Here is a 26,566-nt window from a genome sequence, read left to right as displayed (position 1 = left end):
AGTAAGGATTCAAATCCAAGCAGCCTGGTCCAAACTCAAAGTCAAAATAAAAGCAAAGCTGTAAAGATTGGTCCCACATTCCTGACTATTTATTCTGAAGACGGGGATGGCTTTCAGGGTAGGGGAATGGTGCCAGAGGAAGACATCAGGAATACCGGAGCGATATTGCGGGTTGAGTTCCACATCACAGTAAGAAAGCAAGTATCACAACAAAGTGAGTCACAGTAGTTTTGCTGGTGGAGGGTCTTGCCTTCAATTTGTAAAAAGGCAACACCTGTGAGGCAAAGTAAAGCGAAGTGCAATAAAACGAGCTGTACCTGTATCTGAAATGTTATGAAGGATGTAGCCAAATAATTTTTAAAGAATGTTTTCTTCTCTATGAAAGTGTATACAAAAAAAGCCTGGGTGAAAGATGCTAAAGTGTCAATCATGGTTGACTATGGATGGTGGAAACAGGGGTACTGTTCATTCTTCTTAAAATAACTTTGTATTTTTCAACTTTTAAAAAAGCCATTATCATTGTATGGGAAACGATTTCCTTTCCATTTTTTAACCACCAACCAGAAAATTTGCTCCAGTAACTCGTAAGTCTATATTTCTCAACTTTGGCACTTACTGACATTCTACGCTGGCTAATTTGTCGAGGGTGTCCCGTGTATCGCAGGATTTAGCAGTACCCTTGGCTTCTACCCACCAGATGCCAGTAGCAGACACTGGGAGTGTCTCCTGGGAGGCAAAATTCCACCCACCCCCACTTTGCGAATAATCAAAACTAAAATGAGTTGCATGTAACTTTATATAACTGTTTGACTTTAAAGACTTCAGAGATATATTCCTCGTTAAGTATCTCACATTCCAAGAGGATAAGATGTTGAAAGGGGTGAAGAAAGTTTCAAGTGAAATATCTCCGAATATACCAAGCACTTAAAATCTAGTTATCACTTCACAGCATGATGCACGTCCCTACAGCATAATGGACGCTTATAGCCCTGGACGGCCGCTTCCTCCTCGCTCTCCCTCCCTGCCAGGACAAGGAAGCAACCCCAGTCCCGCCGCCCCTCCAGAAAGACTGAGTGAAACCCGCCGGCCCTACCTTCGGACGCTGCGACCGGCATCCTGGCAGTTGCCAGATGCCCGAGGCTCCAAACCTCCCGCCCGCGCGCTGCATCCTGGGAGGGCTGGGCTGGTGGCTGCTAACCAATTCTGAGAAGGTGGAGCCGGCCGTGCGGACGGGCGGAGAAGATTGCAAACGGAGGCGAAGGAGGCGGGTCCTCCGGGAACGCTGTGAAAGCGAATGGCAGGCGGAGCTTGCTAAGGCGGAGTTCCGCGGGGGAAGCGCCTTCCTTCAGAGGCTGGCGGGGGTGGATCAGCAGTGCAAGGGACGCAAGGGCGTGGCGAGGGCAAGAAGCGAATGGCAAGCCAGGTCTAGGGCATGGTCCCGCCTCCAGACTCAAGCGGCTGTACTTGATTGGGCAGATTGACTACACCTCCGCCCGCCTTCCGGTGTCACGCGACCTCCTCCACCTCCCACCCTTCCCTCTCTACAGCGGGGCTGGCCTGGCCGATGAGGATAAATTGGGACGGCAGCCGGGGAAGTGAGGAGTGAGACTGCCAACGGGTCTACCTCAGCAGCCATGGCCGAGGTGAGAAGCTGATCGCACCGTACCGCTGGCGGCCCTCTCCTGGGACCCGGAATCCTCATCTGAGGAGGGGGGAGGAGGGGGCGTTCCCAGGTGCAGGTGGACTGAGCGGAGATGAAGCGGGATGGTGCGCTTGCTGTCTAAGCGTGTATTTTCTCCCTTGCAGTGTCAAGCTCAGAATAAAGCCAAGCTCATCTCTGAGACCCGACGGAGGTTCGAAGCTGAGTATGTGACAGGTGGGTACCTCATTTTTGGTGTTGAGGCAGGTGTGCATTGACTATCCCCAACTTTGCAGGAGTGTTTGCGGGCATCTCGGGGAAGGATTAGGGACCATTTCGACCCCCCACAGAGACGGTGCCCTGCACGTTTCCAAGGTGTTCCTCTCTGTTACATGGCATGCACACTGCTCCAGTTCGGCAGGTGATGCGTCCATTGCTCGCTAAAGGGTTCATGTAAGTTGGAAACTAGTGTTTCTAGCTTCTCGGGTTTATGAAAGTTGCAGGACACTTTCCAGGCACGCGGCACTGGTGATATTGTCCAGTCCAGGGTTCCTCTGCTGACATTTCACCAGCAGCAAGCGCAAGGCTGAACCTGGAAACTGTCGTAATACTGTTTACGTGTACTGAACTGGTGATCCAAATTCCTGGGATGTTTTGCCTAGTTCCACATCACACAACCCAGCATGATACCCACCGAATAGGCCCTCCCGTGCTGAAACAAGTTTTCATCTTTTGGACTCACACTGTGCCCAGCAGAGTACCTACGAGTCCAGAATTGATTTATTGCTTGAACATTCTGTGCCAAGATGTCACAGATACTTGAGTTGTCCAGTATTTAACTGATGATTTAATCCTTGTAATTTTTAAAAACATGCAGGATAATTTATTACAAGTGTAATATAAATTCTAATGCTAATCCTGACACTTGATAGCTTCATTGTCTTCTCTTTCCATTGCTGTGAAATGCAAATAACTAGGTTTGGAGGATTAAATGAAAAAGCATGTATCAAACTGTCTAGCATGGGTTTAACATATAGTAGTCTCTCAAGGAATATTTTGATTAAATAGTCATTTTGGTTACTATGAAAGGAGCTAAGCTTTCACATCTTGACTTTGGTGCTAAGTACAGGTTCCCAGCAACTTTACACGGCCCTAGATTATGTCAATTGATGACCTAGAACAAATAAAGAAATTGTTAAAAAAAAAAAACCCTGGTCAGTAAATCTTTTCATCCCTCCCTGTCAATTTTCTTCACATCCTAAAATTTGCACTAGAGAGTTGCAAAAGCAACTCTTGATTCCCTTTTAGTCCAGAGATCTCATTTCTAATAATACAGCTGGTTCCAGCCAAGAAATAACTCCAAAATTTCTTTCTACAGAAAATATGACTCTTACAGGTACAAGGTTTATAATGTTTGAAGAAGTAACCCAGAACTCGACCTCATGAACTTGTGTCTCCCTGGTAGTCATTTATTTATGCCCAAGAGAGGAAGCAGAATATAGTCGTAGAAATGTAGCAATAGGTCAGAGTGCTGGTCAGAGCACATGGTCAGGGCGCATACTTGAGACCGTTCTCTTACATCAGTATTTCTCTCTCCCTACCACCCATCCCTCTCTCCCTCCGCCTCCCACCCACTGCTTCCTCTCTAAAATAAAAATATCTTCAGGTAAGGATTTAAAAAAATCTGTAGCCCTGCCTGGTGTGATTTAGTGGATTAAGTGCCAGCCTGCGATCCGGAGGGTTGCAGGTTCAATTCCTGGTTGGGGCACATGTTTGGGTTGCGAGCTAGGTCCCCTGTGGGGGAGCCTGCCAGTGGCGGCCATGCATTGCTGTTTTCTCCCCCGCCCTTCCCTTGTTCTGTATCTAAAAATAAATTTTTAAAAAAGTCTCTAGTGTTACTGGCTAGGCCAGGGCTGGTGCTCCAGTCTTCTGAACTTCACTGTAGTAATCTTTTGGCAATACCATCCTGTTGAATTAGATCATGTCACTCCCCAGCTTGAAACCCTTGAATACCTTCCTACTTGGTTTAGAATAAAAATCCCAGTTCTATATGGTGGCCTACAGTGCAAGGTCATGCAAGCCCCAGTTCTTGCCCAGCCCTCCATCCTCCTCTGTTCCTGCTGTGTTTGCTTAGTACAGATTTCATCACTGCCTGCAGTAGGAAATGTATTCCACATGGCAATCCAGTACTTGTGTGTACACAGAACTGAAGCAGAAGTTTGTTAAAGAAACTTATTCTGAACACCTGTGACTCCCTGATGCAGTGACCCACAACATGGTTACCACAACCTACAAACATAACCCACCGATTAAAAAACATAACCAGCCACACCGCCTCTTTTATTTTGTTCAGATAAACTGAGTCTATTTCCATCTGAGAACCTTTCCACTTCTCTCTGCCTAGAAGGCTCTTACCCAGGTAGTATGCATGGTTAGGTCCTTCCCTTCTTTTACATTTTGGTTTAAATGTATCTGAGAGGCCTTTGATGATTATTAAATAACCTCCCTGTCTTGTTTATTTTGTCTCCTTTGCAGGTCTTACTGTAACCTGTAATTATCTCATTTCATTTGTTACCTGCTTATTGTTCATTCCCTACAGTAGAATGTGTATAATCAGGAGCAACCTGTGGACATTGAGGGCACAGTCAGACTCACCTCTTGTATACCTAGCACATTTCTCAATACCTACTTGGTGAATGAATAAATATAGCATTGCTTAAATATATACATGGGGAAATTAGTCAAAGTCAGTATTAAGATCTGTCCTAATAATCTTCCACCAAAATCTGGCAAAGAGCAGCCCTTATAATATGTCTGATAAAGACAGCACTATTTGTAAGCAAAGCCCTGTATGGCATTAAATACAGGGTTTGTCTTTAAATATATACACTTGGGTATGTATGAATGCACGTGAGTGCATTGCCTTTGAAAAAATTAATTTCAGTACTTGCACCCTGGCTACTGTGGCTCACTGGATTGAACCTTAGCCTGCAAACTGAAGAGTCAAGGTTCAATTCCTGGTCAGGGCACATGCCTGGCTTGTGGGCCAGGTCCCCAGTTGAGGGTGTGCAGGTGGCAGCCAATTATTATTTCTCTCACACATTGATGTTTCTCTTCCTCTCTTTCTCCTGTCCCCTCTTTAAAAATAAAATTAAAAATTTTTCCCAGTCAGGGCACAGGCCTGGGTTGCAGGCCAGTTCCCAGCAGGGGACACACGAAAGGCAACCATACATTGATGTTTCTCCTCCTCTCTCCTTCCCTTCCCCTCTAAAGATAAATAAATTAAAATCTTTAAAAAAATTAAAAATTTTTAAAGACTTAGATGGAAACAGAAGATAAAAGCTTTTCAAGACTTTGGTAAAGTTTCAGCTGTTTCCTGAAATATAGCATCAAGTAAAAGTAGCATAAGAAAGTGATCAAAGACTTTTTCGTTTGCCTATGTTCTCCTTTTCGAGTTTACTTTTTAGAAATTAACTTAGATGTTTAGAACATCCACTTTCCCTTTTTCTCTTTCATTTCACTCTTTCTATTGTCATTTCAGAAGAGGCTGAAGGCAGACTTAAGCAAACTCAGTCTTTCTAACATAAAATATTATTTGCAAGTGTATCGGTTTAAGCATTGGCTGTACTCCAGAAACTCTTTGGAGGTAGATTCTTGGGAATTCCAAGGACATTTGTGGTTCCATAGAAATTAAATTACCAGTTAGGATAGATTTGTAGCTGGCAAAAAGAATAAAGCACAAGTCCATTATTGTTTTATTCATTATTAGTGATCCTTTTTTTCTCATTGTTTCTGTGAGAAATTCCATGCTGAGTCAAATAAGTAACATTTCCTGTTCTCTTTTCCTTCTTCTTGTGGACAAAGCAAGAAACTAATCCCTGTGACAATAATTTATTCGGTTCCTCAAATACTCAGTATGCCCTTCATTCTGAAACTCTGTGTCAATATTAGAGAAACAGTTGAAGAAGGATACAGCCCCTTCCTGAGCTACTAGAATCTAGTAGGGCTGCTGAAACAGAGGTAACAGTTAAAGACAGATTGTAGTAAGAGTGCTACAGTCGTTTCCTTGGAAGAATCGAACACAAGGAAAAATCACATCTGGTTGGGGTGGCTAAGTTAGAGTTAGACGAAATTTCACAGAAAAACTGGTGTTTCTCATGGACTTTGGAAGATGGTGGCACTCGGCCCAGGCAGATCCAATAGTGTGAGCTAAGAGGCTGAAGTGAGGGCGGTATGGGGACATGTTCGGGAAGCCGCGGGAAGTCCACGCGGAGGAGCCTGGGGAGGAGGGTGAGCACACCGGGCCAAGAGCAGTGGCAGGCCCTGTAGAGTGGAGAACCTTGGGTACCCACGCGGCGTGTTTGTGCTTTAGTGAGTTTGGACATCTATTCAGGGGGTTGTGGGCTGATTTAGGTTTGTTTTCAGACTTGACAAGTAAATGAATTCATTTAAATGAATTTGGATGCTACCCAAAATGTCAGAGGAATCCCCCATGAGCTTATTATCATCCAGAGATAGCTCTGCTAACAGCAGATGCATTCTTTCCTGACGTTTTTCTATACATTAAAAAAACATAGTTAAAAATCATCCTCTATGTAATTTCTTGCTGCATTTCTTAACTGACATGATCTTTTTTCTACATATTTATGAAGTAAGCAACATTTTACTTTGCCATTAATATTCAGTTCTATAAATTAATTTTCTTATTCATCTTAAATAGTCCCTTTTTAGACATTTAGATTCCAATTTTTTGTTAGTACAATTTTCTGTACAGTAGTTCAGGCTATTTACTTAAGACTCCTGTCTGAAAGTAGAATTACTGGTTTTAATAGTGTATTTTTAAGACACTTCACTTTCCTCCCTAGAGTTGCAGCAAGATTCATTCCCAGCAGCCAGTAAAAAAAAAAAAGTGTTAATTTCACCATACTCTTACCCGTATTTAGTTTCATTTCTTAACTGATGGTTCTATTTTAGTTTGCATTGCATTTGATTACTAGCGAGATTAAACTTTTTTTGTAAGTTTACATCCATTTGTAGTTTAATTTTTTTATTAGTATGGCTTTGTACTTGCTTTGGGGTTTTCTTTATATCAATTTTACTTTTTTTTTTTTAATGAAAAGGAATTCCCCATTCCTTTGTGGTTTCTTCCACTGCTGTTAAATAATTTTCCTATTCAATAACTTTTTCTTAGCCTTTTAATTTCTGTTTTGTCTTGGCTTATTATTGTTGAAATTTTGAAGTATCTTATATGTACAAAATGCACAAAACTTGAATAAAATAAACATTCATGTACTCACCAGTCAGCCAAAGAAATAAAACTCCTTATGTGCCCCTCTTCCCAGAAAGCTAGTTGTTCTGCATTTGGTCTTAACTCATTCTCTTGCTTTTCTTTAGCTTTACCACCTAGAATGTACCCCTCACCAGTAGTACTTTAGTAAATGTACCTCTTTTTAAACTTTAAAGGCTGAATATATCTGTCCATGGCTTGCTTGTGTTGCTCAGGAGTCATTCATCTTGTCTAATATAACTATACTGTAATTTATTCCTTTTTCTAGCTGCGTAGTAGTAGTTCACGGAACGAATATACTTATGATGGATTGGGGGTTGTTTTTAGGTTTTACTATTATGTAGGATGTTGCTATAAACATTCTTATGCTTATGTGGTGCTTACACTTGATCTAAGGCAGTGGTTCTCAAAGTTGGTCCAGAAACTGCAGTTTCCTAAGACCATTTCAAGGTGTTTGAGAGGGAAAAACTGTTTTCACAATAACACTGAAAACATCACTTTCCTTTTTCACTGTCCTTCTCTCACAAGCAGACAGTGGTGTTTCCCAGATGTTACAGGGCGTGTGGTGACGTCATTGCTCTGACAGCGAATAGAATGAGTGCTTGTGTGTCCTCATGTGGAAAACTGTTCTCCATTTTAATGCCTAATAGAGTAACGACCAGTAAATAGAACCCATATAAACAAGAAAGCTCTTGGGGGTCCTCAGTTAGTTTTAAGAGTGGGAAAGGAAGCCTGAGAGCGAAACGTTGGAGAACTGCTGCTGTGGCAATGGGACCCACATTCTGAAATCTGAAATGGGCAGGCCACAGAATGGGCATGTCCGACTTGACTAGGCAGTGCCGACTAGTTCCCGAAGTGATGGTACCAATTTTCATTTTAACCAGCAGTATTTGAGTGTCCTTGTTTTTCCACACCCTAAACTCTGACATTGTTAGGGGGGATTTTGCCTATTTGATGGAGATGTTGGAATATCTCGTTGTGTTTTTTTTTAAGATTTTATTTATTTATCTTTAGAGGGGAAGGGAAGGAGAGAGGGAGAGAAACATCAATGTATGGTTGCCTTTCATGCGTCCCCTGCTGGGAATTGGCCTGCAGGGAACTGGCCTGCAACCCAGGCATGTGCCCTGACTGGGAATCGAACTGCAATTGTCTAGTTCGCAGGCCCGTGCTCAATCCACTGAGCTACACCAGCCAGGGCTCGTTGTGGTTTTAATTTGCATTTCTTTGACTACTAGTCAGACTGAGCACCTTGGGATCTCTGTAGGCCATTTGGTTTCCACTTCTGTGGAAATCACTTCTTCTGCTCTTTTTGGTACTTTGTTCATCCATACAAACTACAGAATCAGCTTATCATGTTTCTGGGGGGAAAAAACTTTTGTTGGGATATTGAGTGGAATTGTGTTAAATCAAAAGGTCATTTGCGGGAGGCTTGAGGTCATCATGGTTGAGTCTTCCGATCCAAGGACCTGGTATAACTTTCCGTCTGCTCAAGTCTTTCTTGTGGAAAGATTTATGATTTTCTCCATAAAGGTGAACACCTTTTTGTCAAATTTATTCCTAGGTAGTTTACATGCTTCTTAACTTTTTCATTTTTGAAAACATTTTATTTTTGTTGTGTAAGGGGTTAAGAATTTCCTAAATGATTGCTCCTGGTTTATAGAAAGTACATTCGACTTTTTACATTAATATTGAATTCAGAAACCTTATTGGCTGATATTAATGTTGATAATTTATCTCCAGATGAGCTTGGGATTTCTGTGTAGACAATAATACCACCTTGAACTAAATACAGTTTTCTAACTTTCCAATTCTTACAGCTGTAAGTGCTTGTATTTTCCACCGGCTAGAACCTTTAGTGTGGAGTCCAAGCAATGATACAAAGCTACTTGTTTTATTCCTGACCTTAGGAAGAGAGCACTAAACATGTCACCATGAAAGTCTCTGTAGGAATCCTTTATCAAAATGAAGACACTTCCTTCTATTCCTGGTTTGCTAGTTTGGGTTTTTGTTTGTTGTTTTCTTTTGTTCCCATCTTGACTAATGGTTGAGTTTTACTAAATGCATTTGTTCATCTATTAGACACATTAATTGCACCTGATGAGATGTTCACTTGGTGTTTTTCTTTTAATAGTATGGTAGACTGTATTAATTAGAGTTTTGGAATTTATTGTTGGACTAACTAATATTTTATTTAGGAGTTTTGAATCTGTATTTATAAATTGGCCTGTAATTTTCCTTTCTATACTTTTTTGTGCATTTTTAAAACATATATATTTTTAAGTCTTTTTAGAGAGAAGGAAAGGGAAGCAGAAAGAGAGGGAGAGAAACATCAGTGTGTGGTTGCCTCTCTTGCACCACTCCCTGGGGACCTGTTCCACAACCCAGGCATGTGCCCTGATTGGGAATTGAACCGGTGACCCTTTGGTTCGCAGGCCAGCGCTCAATCCACTGGGCCACACCAGCCAGAGTTTTTTTGTACATTTTTGACATCAAGATTATGCAGTTTTCATGACATGGGAGGTAAAACATTACGAAAGTTGCATTGTTCAGAAGGAGAATAGAGATATTAACTATAGATGTTGTCAGTGAAGCGCGAATATTTAACATGAGGGTAACCACTCAGAGACACAATTAAATACTTCATTTCCAAGCCAGTGGATGATGAAAAGGAGGATGAAGAACACACCATCTCTCCTGCAGGAAGCAGGAAAGGAGGAGACAGGTAGCCCTAGTAACTAGATTAATACTTACTACCTTTATTAATATTATTACTACCAATATAAACAAATGCATGCTTGTTATCAGAGTAAAGTGTTTAAACCTTAATTGCATGCTGCCTATCATAGACTAACCTGAAATAAATTCATGTCAAAAGATTGAAAGTCAAGAGATGAAAAATGATGTATAAACAAATATTAACCAAAGTAATCCTGTATAATCTCTACTTTCATTACATAAAATATTATTTAGGCTGAAAAACAATACAGATGAAAAGGGATACTACTAGTGATAAAAGTAACCATTATAACGGTGTAACAATTAGGGACTAACAACATAAAAAGCATCTAACAATATATCCTCAAAATACTTAAAGCTAAAGCTCCCAGGATTATAAAGGAAACTAAAGAAATCCACAGACATACTGAATGATTTTAACAAACCTCTTTCAGAAATAGAAGCAAGCAAGAAATCCTTAAGATTTTGGATTTTAACACCACGATGACCAAAGTTGATAATATTTATGTATATATGTGTGTGTGAGTGTATAGACTCTTCTGCCCAGCAAATAGAGAAGATATTTCCTTGAATATATATTTTGCTCTTGGAGCTTTTGCAAACATTCAGTACATATTAAGTCATAAAGGAAGTCTCTGAAATTCCAAACCAGCTAGATCATACAGACCAAGCTCTCACACCATTAAACAACTATATCAGAAGTCACAATAAACAGGTACTTAAAAACAAACCAAGTGTTAGGGAACTGAAATGACATAACTCGAAATAACCTATAGGTTAACAACTTACTAGCAATGTGTGTGATTCTTCTGTGGAGTAACCTGTGGGCTAATGAGGATATCACAATGGAAATTACAAAATACTTAAAACTGAGCAACAACAAAGTATCTTATGAGCATTCACTAGAAAACAAGGCCTGAATAAAAATCAGCTAAAGATTCGATTCAAAGAGCTACAAGTGAGCACAAGGTAATCAGAGAAAGTAGAAGGAAGGACATAAAGAAGAGATATTCATGGTACAGGGGAAAAAAGATAGTAGGTATAAACTGGGTCTGTCTTTTTCTTTTTCTACATGCCCCAGGCATGAAACAGCTCAGGCCACCAACACGCATCAAGCTAGGATGAACGAAGGACTCTAGTCTGATTTGCCCGGGTTGTAAGGTGGTTTTTCTAAAGGACTAGTAAAATAAACAAACGTAGGATGACTGATTACAAAGAAAGGGAGAAGGCAAAGACCTACATCAGGAACAAAAGATATAACTATATATACAGGTGACAAGTTTAAAATCCTAAGAACAATACAATGACCAGCTTTACCACATTAAGTTAATAAACTTAGATTAAATGTAGAACTTTTTGGAGAAAAGAAAAACCGCCTAAAATTGTCTCTGAGAAGTTAAAAACCTACATAGGTCGGTGACTCTTTGATTCGGTTAGTAGTCATAGATCTCTTTGACTGTCCCCACCCTGCTGCCGTGGAGTCTCACACCGCCCGAGGTGCAAGCAGTTTTGTAGTCCCCGGAATGCGAAGATGATTCACACTGAGAAAATGCAGCAGAGGAATTGTAGCGCATGAACATCATGCTTCTCAGTGAGGTTTTTGAATACGTACAGTTCACCAGTCAAAACTATAAGAAGATGAACCTTGAGAAGTATCCTATCTTGTGCCTCTTCACGCCCTCCTCTTTTTAGGTAATCATATTCATTTCTTTTTTTCTTTTTTCTATATTTGTTTAAGCCAATACAAACATAGTGTATTCATTAACATAATTAAATGAGGGGAAATGTTTATTTAAATAGAAACCACACTGGCTATAATTCACTGTTATGAAAACCAAACAAAACTCAACACACATGGAAAACTTCCTCAACTCTAAGGATCTTCTAAAAACATATAGTAAAAGTCGTGTTTAATTGTGAAACTTCAAAATCCCATGAAGTCAGGGGAAAAGACATTGATCTCTACTATTATTTTATAATTGTACAGTACATAAAATGATTAGGTACCACTATGGCAAGAAACATAGTAAGTATGAGACTTGCCAGTCTACCATTGTTATCTCGGGATGAAACAGGACAGTGAGAAGCTAGGGAAATTCCTTGGTGAGTCGAAGAGGGAAACTGAGACAGAGCTGAACACAGCGTCCCAGCAGTTTACAGCCAGGTACAGATGGTCACCAGTGGGGAGGAAGGCCCCAGTGCCTGGCTGGGGCAAAACTGGGAAAACAAGGACCTTGCCCCCAAGCCAAACTCTTCTCCCCTGACCTTTCCTCCCTGGAGATAAAATCTAGGAATCCATTTCAGCTCCAGACCCAGAAATGTAGCAAAACCAGGTTGGAGACACCAGAAACAATTGCAGTGACTGAAGAACCCCGCCCCAACTGATCCATCAGTGGAGACTGTGACCCTGAAAGGACACACAGGGAGGACTGATAAATGCTCAGCTGAAACCCTCCCCTGAGACGTCCCCTAAGATTGCGGCCTGCAAGAGAGAAAAAAGCCTCAAGACAAAGACCCAGCACTCCCCCTTGGGGAGCAGCTGGTGCAATTTCCCTTCTCCCACTTCTTCCTCCTAATCTCTTAAGGCAGTGGGCAGCTGGCAGCTTGTCCCAGGCTAACCCCCTGAACCTGTCCCAGAGCCCCTTTTTCTCTGACATCCCAGTGAGCTAAGGCAGCCCAGCCTAGTCCATCCTGTTGCTTCTTCTATGCCAGGGCCTTCCTTGGTTCACTGTCCTCGGCTTTCATAAATGTATCTTCATAGTCACCTGCACGCATGTTGTGAAATCTTTCCTACACGAAGTCAAGAACCCACACACTACAGCTGGCCCTAGGCGGACCTACTCGGAGCCAGGCCCCTGCCTGGAAACGATGAGAGCTACACAAAAATCTCTAAGCTGCATAGTAATCTAACAGAAGAAATGTACAACTTTTTCTTTGATGGAGAAAATTATAAAATGTTATTAAAGAGCATTGAACGAAGGCCTGAGTAGATCAGCAGAGAGATGTGTCATCTAAGATACATCTTTACATACCCAGCGTGTGAATCCAGCTCTTGAAGGATAGGAGTTGAAGCAGAAAAGCATCTTCCTTCTCCACACCGAAGCCAGCAAAGTCCTGATTGTGTACAGCCCTAGAGTTGAGAATGTTTTTTTGTACTTTTAAAGGGTCGCTGAAAGCAACAACAAAAAAGGAAGAATCAGTGACAGAGGCCATATGTGGCCTCTGAAGTCCAGGATATTTACATATTTACCATCTGGCCCTTTACAGAAAAAGTTTGCCAACCCCTGCAGTAGACCGGTGGTCCTGCAAGTGTGATTCCTGTACCAGCAGCCATGTCAGCATTCTGTAGGAACTTGTTAAAATGCAGATTCTGGAATCCCACTCATGAATCTGCTAAGGGTGGGGCCCAGTAATCCCAGTTTTAACGAGCCCTTCCGAGTCTGATACTTGATGACTTTTGAGAATCACTACTATAGGCCAGTGGCTCGATCCCATCGTAAAATATCACCTGCTTCTCTGTCTCTCTCTGTATAGGAGATTCAGGGTACTTGTGGCCTGCCAACAGGATGGCAATTTAAGGGAATACTTTGTTAATTAGGCACCTGATTGCTCACATTCAGTCCCATTACATGTACACAGTCCAGCCAAAAAAGGAAGAGAAGAGTTCTTAAAAGTCCTGCATTCTTAGCCCTAGGATTGGTCCTGGGCAGTTATTGGTCAGATGTCAGGCAGTTTGGATGGTGGATGCCAGGTGGCACCAGGAGGTCTGGTCACAGCTGGTGGTCTGGATCTGTGAGTCCTTCAGAGGGACTGGAAAGTTCATGTTTAAGTTCCCAGACTAGTTAAAACAAGAATCAACTCATTTCCTCATGCCTCAACCTACTGGATTTTAGTAACTTAGCAGCTTGAGTGTAGTGACCCCATTTTATTTCTGCATTCTATTCCTCAAAGCTACTCTCTTCCTAATCTCTATCTGTGCTTTAACGATTGTGGGGCAGAGTCTTTCAAAATGACATCCTGAGTAGGTACATAGGGGTGGTGTGTGTGTGTGTGTGTGTGTGTGTGTGGTCATGTGTGTTTTGATGTTTTCAGATAACTCGTGAGTGTACATCTTTAGCTTCTTTCTGTAACATCCGGACTTACCAAAGGCCTAGTTTTCTGAAAACTTCCTGGTACTTGAGGGTTCAGTTGCAGGGGCTGTGTTTGAAAGCAGCAAATTTTTCATCATAAGCAGTTATTATTACACGTGTGGGCCCAGGCCCAGTTTTCCTTACCTTGGGCGTTCGGCTCACTTTCTGTTCTTTCTCTCTTCCCTCAATCCTCCTCTCTGTCCTCTACTTGCCCCCACTTTTTTCCTGCCTGTGTCCTCCTTCCCTAATCCTCTCCACTGTCTTTTCCTCCCTGTGTTCATTTCTGTCTATGGATAAATGTTTAACAGGTATCTCATCCATAAGTACGTGTCTCATTAATAACAAAAATCACTTTATTACAAACAGATTTCTAATTCCAAAGATCTATGTCCATAAAAGCTACCCAAGAGCAGTTGGCTTTAAATTTCTTACTAACAGGCGTGGTCTTGTTTATGGTATCCTCCGTGGTAATGGCAGCAGTGGCGGTAATAATAAAAGAAACAATAATGTTTTATTCTTATCATGACTAGTATTTACAGATATAGGGGTTTGCCACTTGCCACACAGTGTTCTAGGTGACTCTCAGAGTCTTGTCTAAAGCCTCTCGGCGAGGCCCAGTACTCTCGAGGAGTCTGTGGGCTCAAAACTGCTTTCATCCTACTGCTCAGCAACCCTTTTGCCTTTTTCCTCCTGCTCCCGTGACCTTCTCTTCATTATCAGCATTCTCTGTTTTTGTTTTTTTTTTAAAAGCCAATTTGATTTTAGAAAGTCCCAGTGAAGCAGTACATTTTATTATATCTTGACCCTTGAGTACGTGGTCTTTAATGTTGTGACAAAATCGAGAAGTTAGGCATGAAATACTTCTACATGCTTGCGTTCCAGCTGAATTAGTCACTTTTATTTGAAAGAACAACTGGCAAGTAAGCGGTGGTTATTCAGGCTTGGATATTTGACAGATATTGTCTTGAAAATGAGTGAAGTCAGCGTGTAACTTCACGGGAAACACCGCATTCGTCCAGTGTGGAGGGCTGTCCAGGGGCCAGACTAGGTGATGCTTTTCCAGGGCGCAGGTGCTCCCAGGGCCTCCTTGATGTCAAACAGCATCAAGTATTTTATAGCCGACTCATGTTTATAGATTCTAATTCAAAGAAAGTTGTGTTTTGAATACTGATGGATTTTCAAATAACAGAGGTACAAAACACTCTCCAGGGTTCACCTACTACAGAACCACTCATTGTTTAGACCAGAAAAATAGAGCTGAGATATTGAAAGCCATTTCCAAGGTAACACTCTACAAATGCATGATTTATGGCTTAATCTCATATTTTATAGTGCTTTAAACTTCCAAGTACTTTCCTATATACATTTTCATCTGATCCTCACACGACCCTGAGTATAAAAGCAGCTGAAAGATAAGAAAATTGAGACTCAAAGAAGATAATTCTCTGAACGCACTTTGTATTTCCCTGCCCTTTAAACTATTATCTCTGAGGGTCTGAAAAGTAAGGCAGAGAAAATGCACAGGAGATAGAATCTGTGAAACTTGGCAACTAATAGGTGCAAAATCAAATGGAGATGAAGGAACCAGAGAATTTTCTGAAATCTCTTGCTTGGGCCCCTGGGGGTGACCCATTAACTGAGAAAAAAAAATGAGAAAGAATAGATTTCGTCAATAAATGTTTCCTCATTCTTAGAATGGATAGGCAGCAGTGTTACAGTCCCTATGAGGAAAACATGGCATGCATGCCAGTAACTCTGATTCAAGGAGAAAGTGACAAGTGCCTTAAGAAAGGCTTAGTTTGCCTTTAATTCCCGGTCAGGGCGTATGCCTGGCTTGCCAGCCAGGTCCCCAGCTGGGGGTATGCAAGAGGCAACCCATCGATGTACCTCTCTTTCTCCCTTCCTTCCCCTCTCTAAAGATAAATAACTAAAGTCTTTTTAGAAAGAAGAAGAAAGAAGGGCTTAGTTTAAGTCCTGTAGCTGTTCACAGGTGGGAAGGAATGACTTCTGGGCTCTGGGGAAATTTCCTGGAAGAGGAAGCCTTTGAAAGGAGTCTTGCAGAACGGTCAACTTTGGGCAGAGGTGGTTGTGAGGAGACAGGGGGATTTCGATTACAGAAAAAGTGAGAGCAGGGCAAGGAAGGGAGAGGGAGGATCAGGTACAGGTTGGTAAGAACATAGCATGTGTGTAATCTGAGCGTGAGACATTATTACTGAAAACAGTTACTCCAATGTATTATAGGAAATGTTAACTGCTGCATACTGGTCAGTTTTCCACTTTGTATTTACTTATTTTTTCAAATGACATTTGCCAAACATGTCTTTTTAATTACACCTTGGTCCATTACATATAAAATTTCATTTTTCATTGACTAGGATAAGGATTTCAAGTTCAGATAACATAGTTGATCTCCTCAGATGTTGGTTTATAGTTATAGAGAATGTCCTGAAAAATATTTTACTCTGGTCTTATTTTTTTTTTAATCTTTGGTGGCTTATTTAAAGTAAATCTGCAGTCTTTAGATAACTTTATTCTCTTCACACCTAGAAATTCATTAATCCCTTAAATTGCATTTTCATCTGAACTGCATCCCTGTGTGTGTCATCGGATCTCCTTTGACATCAGCGTTTGTCTTCCTGGTCTTCTCCTTTGACATTAATGTTTGTTAGTAATCACTGAAGAATTTCTGACTTGGATATTTATTACTGTTTCTCCCCTAGATAAGCCAGATAAATATGATCCGCGTGACGTTAAAAGGCTACAACAAGATGATAACTGGGTGGAAAGTTACTTACTTTGGAGACATGATGTTGTAGACGAAACACTGAAGATGCTGGATGAGAGTTTTCAGTGGAGGAAAGAAATGGCTGTCAACGGTAAACTGTTCAATCTACCTTGAACTGTATACTATCTCCTGCATAAACGTTAACTGTTTTACTTTCATCTGATAGTGCTTTTGCAAATATCCTTAGCAGTCGTCACAAACATCAGAATATAATGTTTTATACAGTCCCAATAATACTTTGAAAACAGTGTCATATGGCCCTGGCTAGTATAGCTCAGTGGATTGAACGTGGACCTGCAAACCCAGGGGGTCGCCAGTTCGATTCTCAGTCAGGGCATGTGCCTAGGTTGCGGGCCTGGTCCTCAGTTGGGGTCACATGAGAGCAACCACACAATGATGTTTCTCTACCTCTTTCTCCTTTCCTTCCCCTCTCTCTTAAAATAAATAAAATCTTTTTAAAAAAGGAAAGAAAGAGAATAGCGTCATATGCCCATGTCTAAGCTGGATCTCTGGAAAGGCAATCAGAATTGGAGGAAGCAGAATCACACTCAGGCTCTTGGCTCACAGAGGTCTCCTAATCTGTGCTTGTTTATTACTTTGGTGCCATTAAACAGTAACAAGACGGGCTCTTCACTATCAAGCCTAGAGATAAAGAGATACCATTTGCCTGTTTTTCTCTGTTGTTGACTTACATCTTCCTCTCCCCAGAGTTCCTTGTGCTAATCGGGATTCCAGAAGGAATTAATGAACAGGTGTCCCCAAAGGGCAAGCCTATGCCTTTGGTAGCCTTCTTTTAACTGCTGAATTGGAAGGCCTACTTCAAGGTTGAAATTTTCTCCACAAATGGGAATTTTAAGCCTCAGAGGGGGGTTTATTATAGTCTTCAAGTATATGGAGAAGTCTTCATAGGAATGGTTACCCATTATCTCTCTCCTCCTGAAAATTGAACAAGAAACTGCCATAACTACTGGCTTTGATGGAGTATATAGAAGGATTTCCTGATCTGCAAGATTATAAAACTATGGAGTGACTGAGTCTGGAGACTTAATACAAAACAGTCAACAGATAAATCCAGAGTGGACACTGTCCCCAGTCTTCACATTTGTAGAGTGAATCCATCAGAGAGGGAGTATTTAAGAAATAATTTGATTGGAAATGTCAAAACCATAAGTCATTTCAACAAACAACGAAGCATTTATGAATCAAGCAAAGAAATATTAATCTGCTATTTCTAAATCACAAGTACAAGATAAACTTTTCAACTTAATAGTTTGTCTCACATAGAATTGCTTGTTTTCAGTGGTAAACCACCGATAGATGATAAAAGCAGGTGGAGAAAGATACAGAAATCCTTGCAAGTTCTTGGGGAACTAGCAATTAAATGTAACAAAAGCCTTGGAACTCGCTGCCTCGGTCTGTTGGTTATCAGCCTCACTAGAGACTGAATGGGTGTTTTTGTTCCTCCTACTAAAGGAACTAGCATTTTTCTTGAAGTATTTTCCCACATGCCCCAAGATCATAAAATGTATTACACTCTACCAGATATCAAAGTCTGTAGAAATATATTATTTTGCAAAAGACACCGCAGTGATTTTTTTTTCATGAATTCCTGGGCCATAACGTGGATGTTTATGGGCATGTTCTTTGGAAATTCTCCAGCCAAGATAATATCTGTCTGCGATTCTTCAGGTGGAACACAACCAGAACATGGAGATGTATCCACAGAAATAATGAGTGAGGTGTCAAAGGGCAATGGATGTTTTTCATTTCTCTCATCTGTGTCTTGGTATAGTTTGTTTACTTAGTAAGAAACACCATTTTTATTGCCATTCAATCCAGATGTTTGAATAAACTTTATTCTTCTTTTACATCAGAACTACTCTGTAACTTGAACCTTACATTGTGAGTTTTCTTTTTTAGAAGGCCTCTCTCTAAGTTATAATTTCTCATCAAAGTTTATTACTTTTTAGATCTGACTGAATACTCTATTCCCAGATGGTTATTGGAGATTGGAGGTATTTATCTCCATGGTTATGACAAAGAAGGCAACAAGCTGTGTAAGTCTATTTAATTTCTGTACTACCGGCTTTTCATGAGTTTGAGATGTTCTTACGTATCTCAACAGAATTAGTAATAGGCGGCATTTTCTCCATATGTGCCACCCAGCAAGTTTCCTGTAACTGGGGATTGTCAGGGCCGTCTTGACTGAGCATAAGATATTAGTGGTGATACTGCTGTTTGCAATATAATAAAACACACGAAGGCAAGTGCTACATCCTCTGACACAACCAAAATAGTGTCATCCGGAGTCATCACCTCCTTTGTAATATGATATTAAAATTCAACCCTTTATCGTTATGAAAAACCTATTTTGGCAGTCCCTAATGACTGATGAATGGACTTTTTTCAAGTTTCCCAGCCTGCTCCCCTTAGCTTCTTTCTCAGTCTATGTGATAGCAGGAGAAGTAGTAACGCTCATTCTTGCTTTACCCGAAGACCCTCTTCTCCCCACCTTGCCCAAAATCCATTTTGGTTTTGTACAAGGCAGGGGTATCAGAGCCCCATCCCACACAGAGTTGAGGCAACTTGCTCCCCTCGGACATGCCGTCTGTGCCTGGCCGAACAGTACTCTGCATTTTCCTTATCTCTGGCTACTCCTTCTCAGTCCTCTCTTTTCATTTCTCTCTTTCCGCCTGTCCCTTGAATGTGTTTCCCTGGCTTCATTCCTTTCTTGGCCTCTTTGAGTCTCCAGCTGATGCAGTCTCCTTGGGTAATCTCAAGTACCTTGGCAGCTTCAGCTGCCTCCCCCAAGGAGCCGTGAGCTCACATCGTCCCCAGGTCATATGAATTGATTGCCAGCAGTTCATTGCCGGCCAGCTGCCTTTACCACAACATACAGCTGAACGCCCGGATCTGTTTCTGTACTGCCCAGCTTAGGCCAGCGACCATTGCTTTCCCCTCCAACAGGGCTTCACGGAGCCCCTGCCCATTTCCCCAGCACTTCCTCAGTTCAGTCCCTCACTACCCCCTTGCCCCCCATCCCTTCCCCAGGCACCCCCTGCTGGATTTCCGTCTCTGCCTCTTCCAGCCTCCCCTCTGTGCGGCTGCCTGAGAGATGTCAGTAGGAAGATCAAAACACGTTAGCATTTCCTTCGGGGGCACTGGAGCCCAGCCCTGTCTGTGTAGCCTCTCCTCTTGTCGTTCATCACATTTTGTCTCAGCTGCCACCATTCTGAACACTTTGCCACATTCCGCGCCCATGCAGGACACCCACTCACACCTCCACAGTGCTTCCGTCTGGCTTTTCCTCTGAAAGAACATTTTTTCCTAGGGCTTGGCAGAACCAATGGCTTTTTGTTGTTGTTGTTGTGAAGCACACTGAAGAGGACTCTTGGGTTATTACCAAATATTGTTTGTTCACCTGTATTTTCTTTCCCTCTTAGTTACGTTTCTTTATTTCCTAAAAGGATGGGAAAAAAATAGTTTCCTGTCTACTACTCTGTCAAGTGCCCAAGTGCACACTATTTCTTATTCTACAAAAAGGCAGAGATGTTTTTAATCTGACAAACAAAATGACTTAGAAATGGAGAAATGAAAAGGGAAAGAATGCTGTATGTATACAATGACATTATAATGCCCTAAACATTTTCCTTATTTTTATCTTATGTTCTGCTAAAAGTATGGATCAGGGTGAAGTATCACGTAAAAGACCATAAAACCATCCTGGACAAAAAGAAGCTCATCGCCTTCTGGTTGGAACGTTATGCTAAAAGAGAAAATGGAAAACCCATAACAGTGATGTTTGACCTGTCCGAAACTGGGATCAACAGCATAGTAAGCATTTGTTTTAATGCTAAGTCATTGTTCATCGTGGCGTGCTCCCCCCTGTCCTCCTTGCCATTCCCCTTGACCAAATATTGCTATAAAATTGAACTAACTGATTTATGTCTGAGATTTATTTTTCCCCTCTGCACCGTGAGTGAAATGAAGCATAGAATAGGATTTGCAAAGATGTAAATTTGCTACAGTGTCTGCCATTGAAACTGTAGGTTTCCTAGAAATGTTCCTTGTCTGATACACAGGATATAAACGTAGGCTGTGGAGCCTGGCAGGGTACTGAGTGGATGCGGTAACTGTGAACTTTTCCATCAAAGCCCGTACCCGACAGCATCTAGCCCTGTGCCTGGCACAGCATGATGTGCCCAGTAAACACTGAGCAAAGTGACAGCTGCTCTCTGGTGTACCGTTAGATTCATACTGTGTTTTACAGTTGCAAACTATTCCCCCGAGTTTTGCACATCCAGCACTTTGTGATTTTGTTGGGGTTGCTAGTTTCCTTGTGTAGATCTGGTTTTCGTTTCACTCAGTGAACTTTGGAAACCACTTTTCTTCAGGTGATTTTTCCCAAGCTTAAAATACAAATAAAACCTACCAGTCCTTGTTTGGGGCCCATGTGACCTTAGTGGTAACTACAAACCCTTCATGGGGATGGGGATCCATTAGCACATGAATTAGAACTGTTGTCTCTTACATTCAAACCCTGGCTGATGCTGGTAGCACTGCAGTGCCATTGGCACACCTGCCTGGGACAGTGTTCCAACCTTTTTGAAAACCCACTTGACAAAGTATGTTAAGAATCTTAAGGTGACCAGAAGGGAGAAGGGAGGGAATTTCAGGGGGAAAGGAGAAGGATTTGCAGGAACTAGTATAAAGGACACACGGATCATAACAAGAGGGAGTGGAAATGGGAGGGAGAAGGGAAGGGGTGAGCTGGGATGGGGATAAAAGGCAGAAAACTGTACTTGAACAATGAAAATAATTTTTAAAAAGAATCTTAAAGTGTTCACATTTGTACTGTTTGTCTGGTAACTAACTTCTAGAGGTCTATTCTAACAAAAGGTTCTTGGGTATAGAAAAGCATTATGCACCAGAATTATTTTTCAGAGTGTGATGTGAAATAGTGAGAAGTTAGACAAAATGTGTATGTCAGCACGGGGCAATGGTAGACTGTGGTGTTGTAGTGAATGTAGTATGTGTAATAGTGTTCCTAATGGATTTGCAGTACTACTGGGAAATACCTTTCTAAAAAATGTTTTTTAATTCTTCCCCCAAAGATATGTGTATTGATCTTAGTTAGAGAGAGAGGAAGGTGGGGGGAGAGAGACATTGATGTGAGAGAGAAAGATTGATCAGTCACGTCCTGCACGTGCCCTGAGAATGGGGACCACACCCACAACCCAGGCACATGCCCCGACTCAGTTGACCACAACCTTTCGGGTGTATGGGACGATGCTGCAACTAACTGAGCCACTGGGCAAAAACTACTTTTTTTTTTTTTAATGAAACCAGCAATCAGATTATATCATAGTGAAACCTACCCCCCCAAAGGAAACCTTTGACATTAAAAAAGTCAAAACAACAAAAAAATGGACTAGAGAGAATCACTGGAGAGAACTAGAGATGAGTTTTAGGGGGTGGAACCACAGATTTTTTTTTTCTTCTTTATTCATCTATATTTTAAGACTTCATTGCCCTGGATTTTTTTCAGTGTAATTTCTGTGTTGTTGAGTTTTAAATTACAGAGCAAATTGTTTTATGCCCAAAATCTAAATCAAAATGCCTTTATAAATATTTCATAAAAATAAAATATGATTCTGTTATCTTATGGATAATAATTTTCTAATTATTAACCAAGATTCATGAAAAATACATGTTAATGTTTTTTATTGCCAAATACAGGGTTAAAGAATTGACTTGAACTGTCTGGGTTTTTTTCAAGCTACTAAAGATATGCTTTCTCATTATCTTCAATTCATAAATAAGGTTTATTTGCATGAATAAATATTGAAATCAGTATTGTTTCAAAATACTTGAATCTTACTGAATTACTTTTATATATCACCCTAATAATTCACAAAGGGTTTAAGTTGGCTTACAAGAATGCATTGCATATAGAAGTACAAAGCAGGAAATTTAAACAATTATTTGTTAGAGTCGGCTGCTAATTTACCTGTAAGCCTCCAGCTGCCTACCTGAAAGCAATGGGATCCTTTTTAACATTGTTCAGAGGCCACACTTTAAACCCAGCGTCCTAGGAGAAGTATATGCATTCCTGATACTTAAACTAGATAGAAAAGTCTTTCATGGGTCCTCGAAGGGAGGACATCTTACAGGATAATGAATAGCATCCTTGAAAACATTCTCACAGAATACAGACCAGTAGTTTCTTGGAGCTTTTTTATGTAGCACGCCATACACAGACATCCCGTCAGATCCACTTGAATTAACAGTAACTTCAGATTTTAGAAGCAAGACCATTCAATTACATAAAAGAGGTAAACAAGAACATTGGATAAAGCTTTTAGGCAAAGTCTCTGGGGGCCATAGATCATATACTAGGTAACCAAATTTATATATATAAGTAATTATTGAGGTGTTTCTTGGATTCTTAACTACAAATTATTAATCTCTATGCACAGTAGCTATAATGATTAGTTTATAAAGGTATTATTACATAGTAGGATTTATGTCATAATACTTAAAATCAGTAAGGATTACTTGCTTACAGTTTATTGCAGTTAAAGATCCTGCAATTCTCCTACTAGGAATGTCTTTATAGACGTTCTAAGACAACCCACCTTTTAGTAATGGATGGGTTTAAGTTTGCCTGGTTACATGCATCTTTCTTTCATCCTATAGTCCTTATAAGATGGCTGATCAGCATTAGTAAGTCAGCGTTTGGCCATGGAATAACATGGAATGAAATGATCCATATGAATAGTTATCCTAATAACCTGATTTCGTATTGCTGTGTTCAGTGCAGTGGAATCAACCAGACAGCTATATTTATAAAGTCTTCCAGAAATGGAAATCAAATGCCCTGGCAGGTGTGGCTCAGTGGATTGAGCGTCAGACTGAAGCAAAGTGTTGCTTGTTCGATTCCCAGTCAGGGCACATACCTAGGTTGCAGGCCAGGTCCCCAGTGGGGGACACATGAGAGGCAACCACACATTGATATTTCTCTCCCTTTCTCTCTTCGCCTCTCTCTAAAAAAATAAATAAAATATTTTAAAAAGAAGAAATAGAAGTCAACGAACAACACTTGAAAGTAAACTGAAAAATTTTAGTTGTAGTTCTAGGTCCCGGAATAAGAGGGAAGAAGGTAGAAGTGAAATAGATACAGCAGGCCAGTGTGATCAGATTAATTGTTGAATAAAATATTAATAAAATATTTTCTTAAAGCTATTATGAGGTATAGAAATTAGCTTTAAAAAGCAAATATAGCCCTGGCTGGCATAGCTCAGTGGATTGAGCACAGGCCTTTGAACCAAAGGATTGCCAGTTCGATTCCCAGTCAGGGCACATGCCTGGGTTGCAGGCCAGGTCCCCAGTGGGGGACACATGAGAGGCAAGCACACATTGATATTTCTCTCCCACTCTTTCTCCTTCCCTTCCCTTCTCTAAAAATAAATTTTTTTAAAAAAGCAAATATAGCAGAATTCATGTGCATATGTATTGTTATCCCAAGTAGTCAGGTTTTAAACTATACCATTTTCAATAATTCTTTAACTGTTCAACAGTTTTTCAGAATTTTTCTATGGGGATTGCTTCTAGATCATTTTATAATGCCATGCTACCTTAGCAGCCTGAAGTATCTAAGTAGTTTGAGGTAAAATGATTAATATTTAAGTTTCTGATTTTTTAACTCAATTTTAGGACTGATTATAAGTAGCTTAATGACTTAAAACCGTAATTCTTGGGACTATATATATGTTTATATATAAGCTTATTTTTAAAGAATTGAATAATTGTCTCATTTGTATTTAATAATTTATCACCTTTAGAAATGTACAGTTTAAAATTCTCTAATGTGGACCAGTCTTAAAGATTTAAATGTATAATTTTTTTTTAGGACATGGATTTTGTACGCTTTATCATCAACTGCTTTAAGATTTACTACCCTAAATACCTCTGTAAGTAACTTATTCCTCCATAGAAATATGAAATGTAGAAACCAAACAATGTGTGAGAATTGTGTATTACAGACTTTAATAGCTGAAACGTTGTTTTCTGATGAAGAGTTTAAATGTGTTCATAGAAGTTTAAGCTCATATTGTAGCAGATACAGAGAAAAATTTTCATAAATGATCATTGTTCTTAAGAGTTTAAGTTCTAAACTGTACATATGGCATCCTATTACATGCATACATACATATATACATATATGCACACATATAGGAACATAAAACATTTATTTCCAAGATTCTCCCAATTGTAGTGATCTTTCAATTGAAACAATTCCTTTAACATATTTATTATATAGAACTTCCTACATACTAGGAATAGATAAGCAACATTGATAACATGGACTGTGATAAGCTCTAGTCATACATACAGTACATTGTGGTACTAATTGCTATTTCCAAATTGTCATTGAGTAAACACTTGACTAAAATGTATTATGTTAGAATCTGGCATTTGGAGTTTGTTTTTAATTGTAATTACATCATTAATTGCCTGAATGAAGAACTCCTAAATCTTACTAATTTTTTATTTATTGGATTTATATGAGGGTTTTCCTTTGGAGAAATGAAGATGCCTTCCCACATAAATAGTCAAATATATTTAAACTCAGTGGGTTGAATATGAAGAGACAAGAGAGAGGCAACAGGGGCATTAGCAAATGGGAATTCTCAGGTCCGCCTGGGCACACCCTGGCAAATGCCACAAACGGAATACTACAGCATAAAATCCCCAAGTCATCTTACTGTAGCATGCTTTTGCATTATCGCTAACATGAAGTGCAGAACAGACAAGAACTGTTGTAGGCCCATGAGCCCATTTATTAGAACTGTTGTCTCTTATACCTTCAAAACCTTGGCTGTTGTATCTTCAGAGAGAGTAGTCATGAATGTTTTCAGGAAAAGACAATGTCTGCTTTGGGGGACCTGTGGGATCTGAATTCTTCCTGGACCTAGCATGTCCCCTGGTTCATTAAAGCTTGCTGAGCAGTGCCAGTCAGTGGTCACTAGGGAATCAGCCTCCCACATTATTAGCTTGCTTCTCTTACGTACAAAATGAAGTAAAATGTTCACGTCTTTATTAAACTATCTAATGGAGTTTGTGAAGAGCCATTTATAAATAGTATTAGTATTACCTTATAAAACACATCCAAGATTCTTTTGAGAAACCTATTAATAAATTCATGGCTCAATACAAAGATAGATTAGATTGGTATTTATTCATTCCAGTTAATTAGAGAAAAATGTATATATTCTACCTATATAATGTGATTTTGCAGACACTGAATCTTGTAGCATCTTAAATTGGTTATGCTTCAAAATCTGTCATGAAATATAAGTATTATTTCTTAATATCTTGAATCCCAATCTTTTTACCCGTGTCTCAGATGAAGACTCAAGTATTAAGTACCAGGGTACCTCACTGAAGATACCTTGTTCTTTACATGCATTTTACTGCCCTACATTAATATAATCATTCTAGTGAGTTCTCTACTAAGAGAAGAATGAAATTACACTTTAATTCTTCTGAAATATAACAATAAATTGGATATCAAAATCCCCTTTGTGTTTTCTGATTCTTTCTCACAATAGGGCTGTTTAGTATCTTCATCAAAGTATGCAAATAATAGCCTGGCTGTTGTGACTCAGTGGACTGAGCACCAGCCTGTGAATGGATAGGTCACTGGTTCGATTCCCGGTCAGGACACATGCCTGGGTTGTGGACCAGGTGCCTAGTTGGGGGCGTGCAAGAGGCAGCCAATTGATGTATCTTGCACGTCAATGCTTTTCCTCCTCTCTTCCTTCCTCTCCTCCCCTCTCTCTAAAGATAAATAAATAAAATTTTTTAAGTATGCAAATAATACTCCATAAACTTTGGAATGATTGGCTTCCTAGAACTTACAATATTAAGAAAAGTGGAAATAATTTTTTTCTTAAAACATAATGATTTATTAAAATGGTGGCAGC

At 40.3% G+C, this 26,566-nt stretch overlaps 2 protein-coding genes across 6 annotated transcripts in view; one reads left to right on the top strand and one right to left on the bottom strand.

Annotated features, from left to right (window-relative positions):
• Positions 1 to 1,139, bottom strand: part of FANCB (FA complementation group B) — a 123,052-nt gene extending 121,913 nt beyond the window's left edge. For all 3 annotated transcript variants that reach the window (XR_008389823.1, XM_053655828.1, XM_053655829.1), the window contains exon 1: positions 1,094 to 1,139. The gene's annotated coding sequence lies outside the window, so the exon portion shown is untranslated. The remainder of the gene's footprint in view (positions 1 to 1,093) is intronic.
• A 391-nt stretch (positions 1,140 to 1,530) lies between these two features.
• The window catches only part of MOSPD2 (motile sperm domain containing 2), a 41,295-nt gene continuing 16,259 nt past the window's right edge, over positions 1,531 to 26,566 (top strand). For 2 of the 3 annotated variants that reach the window (XM_037157476.2, XM_037157478.2), the window contains exons 1-6: positions 1,531 to 1,643; positions 1,807 to 1,876; positions 16,513 to 16,668; positions 18,548 to 18,634; positions 20,257 to 20,411; positions 24,490 to 24,550. In XM_037157476.2, the coding sequence (XP_037013371.2) occupies positions 1,635 to 1,643; positions 1,807 to 1,876; positions 16,513 to 16,668; positions 18,548 to 18,634; positions 20,257 to 20,411; positions 24,490 to 24,550 (538 nt within the window). In that variant the 5' untranslated portion in view covers positions 1,531 to 1,634. The remainder of the gene's footprint in view (positions 1,644 to 1,806; positions 1,877 to 16,512; positions 16,669 to 18,547; positions 18,635 to 20,256; positions 20,412 to 24,489; positions 24,551 to 26,566) is intronic. The other variant, XM_037157479.2, reaches the window with a different exon arrangement.

This window comes from Artibeus jamaicensis, unplaced genomic scaffold (genome assembly GCF_021234435.1).
Source record: "Artibeus jamaicensis isolate MK-2021 breed Jamaican fruit bat unplaced genomic scaffold, CSHL_Jam_final scaffold_1283, whole genome shotgun sequence".
NCBI classification, from domain to species: Eukaryota; Metazoa; Chordata; class Mammalia; order Chiroptera; family Phyllostomidae; genus Artibeus; species Artibeus jamaicensis.
This window is presented reverse-complemented; position numbering and strand designations above follow the sequence as displayed.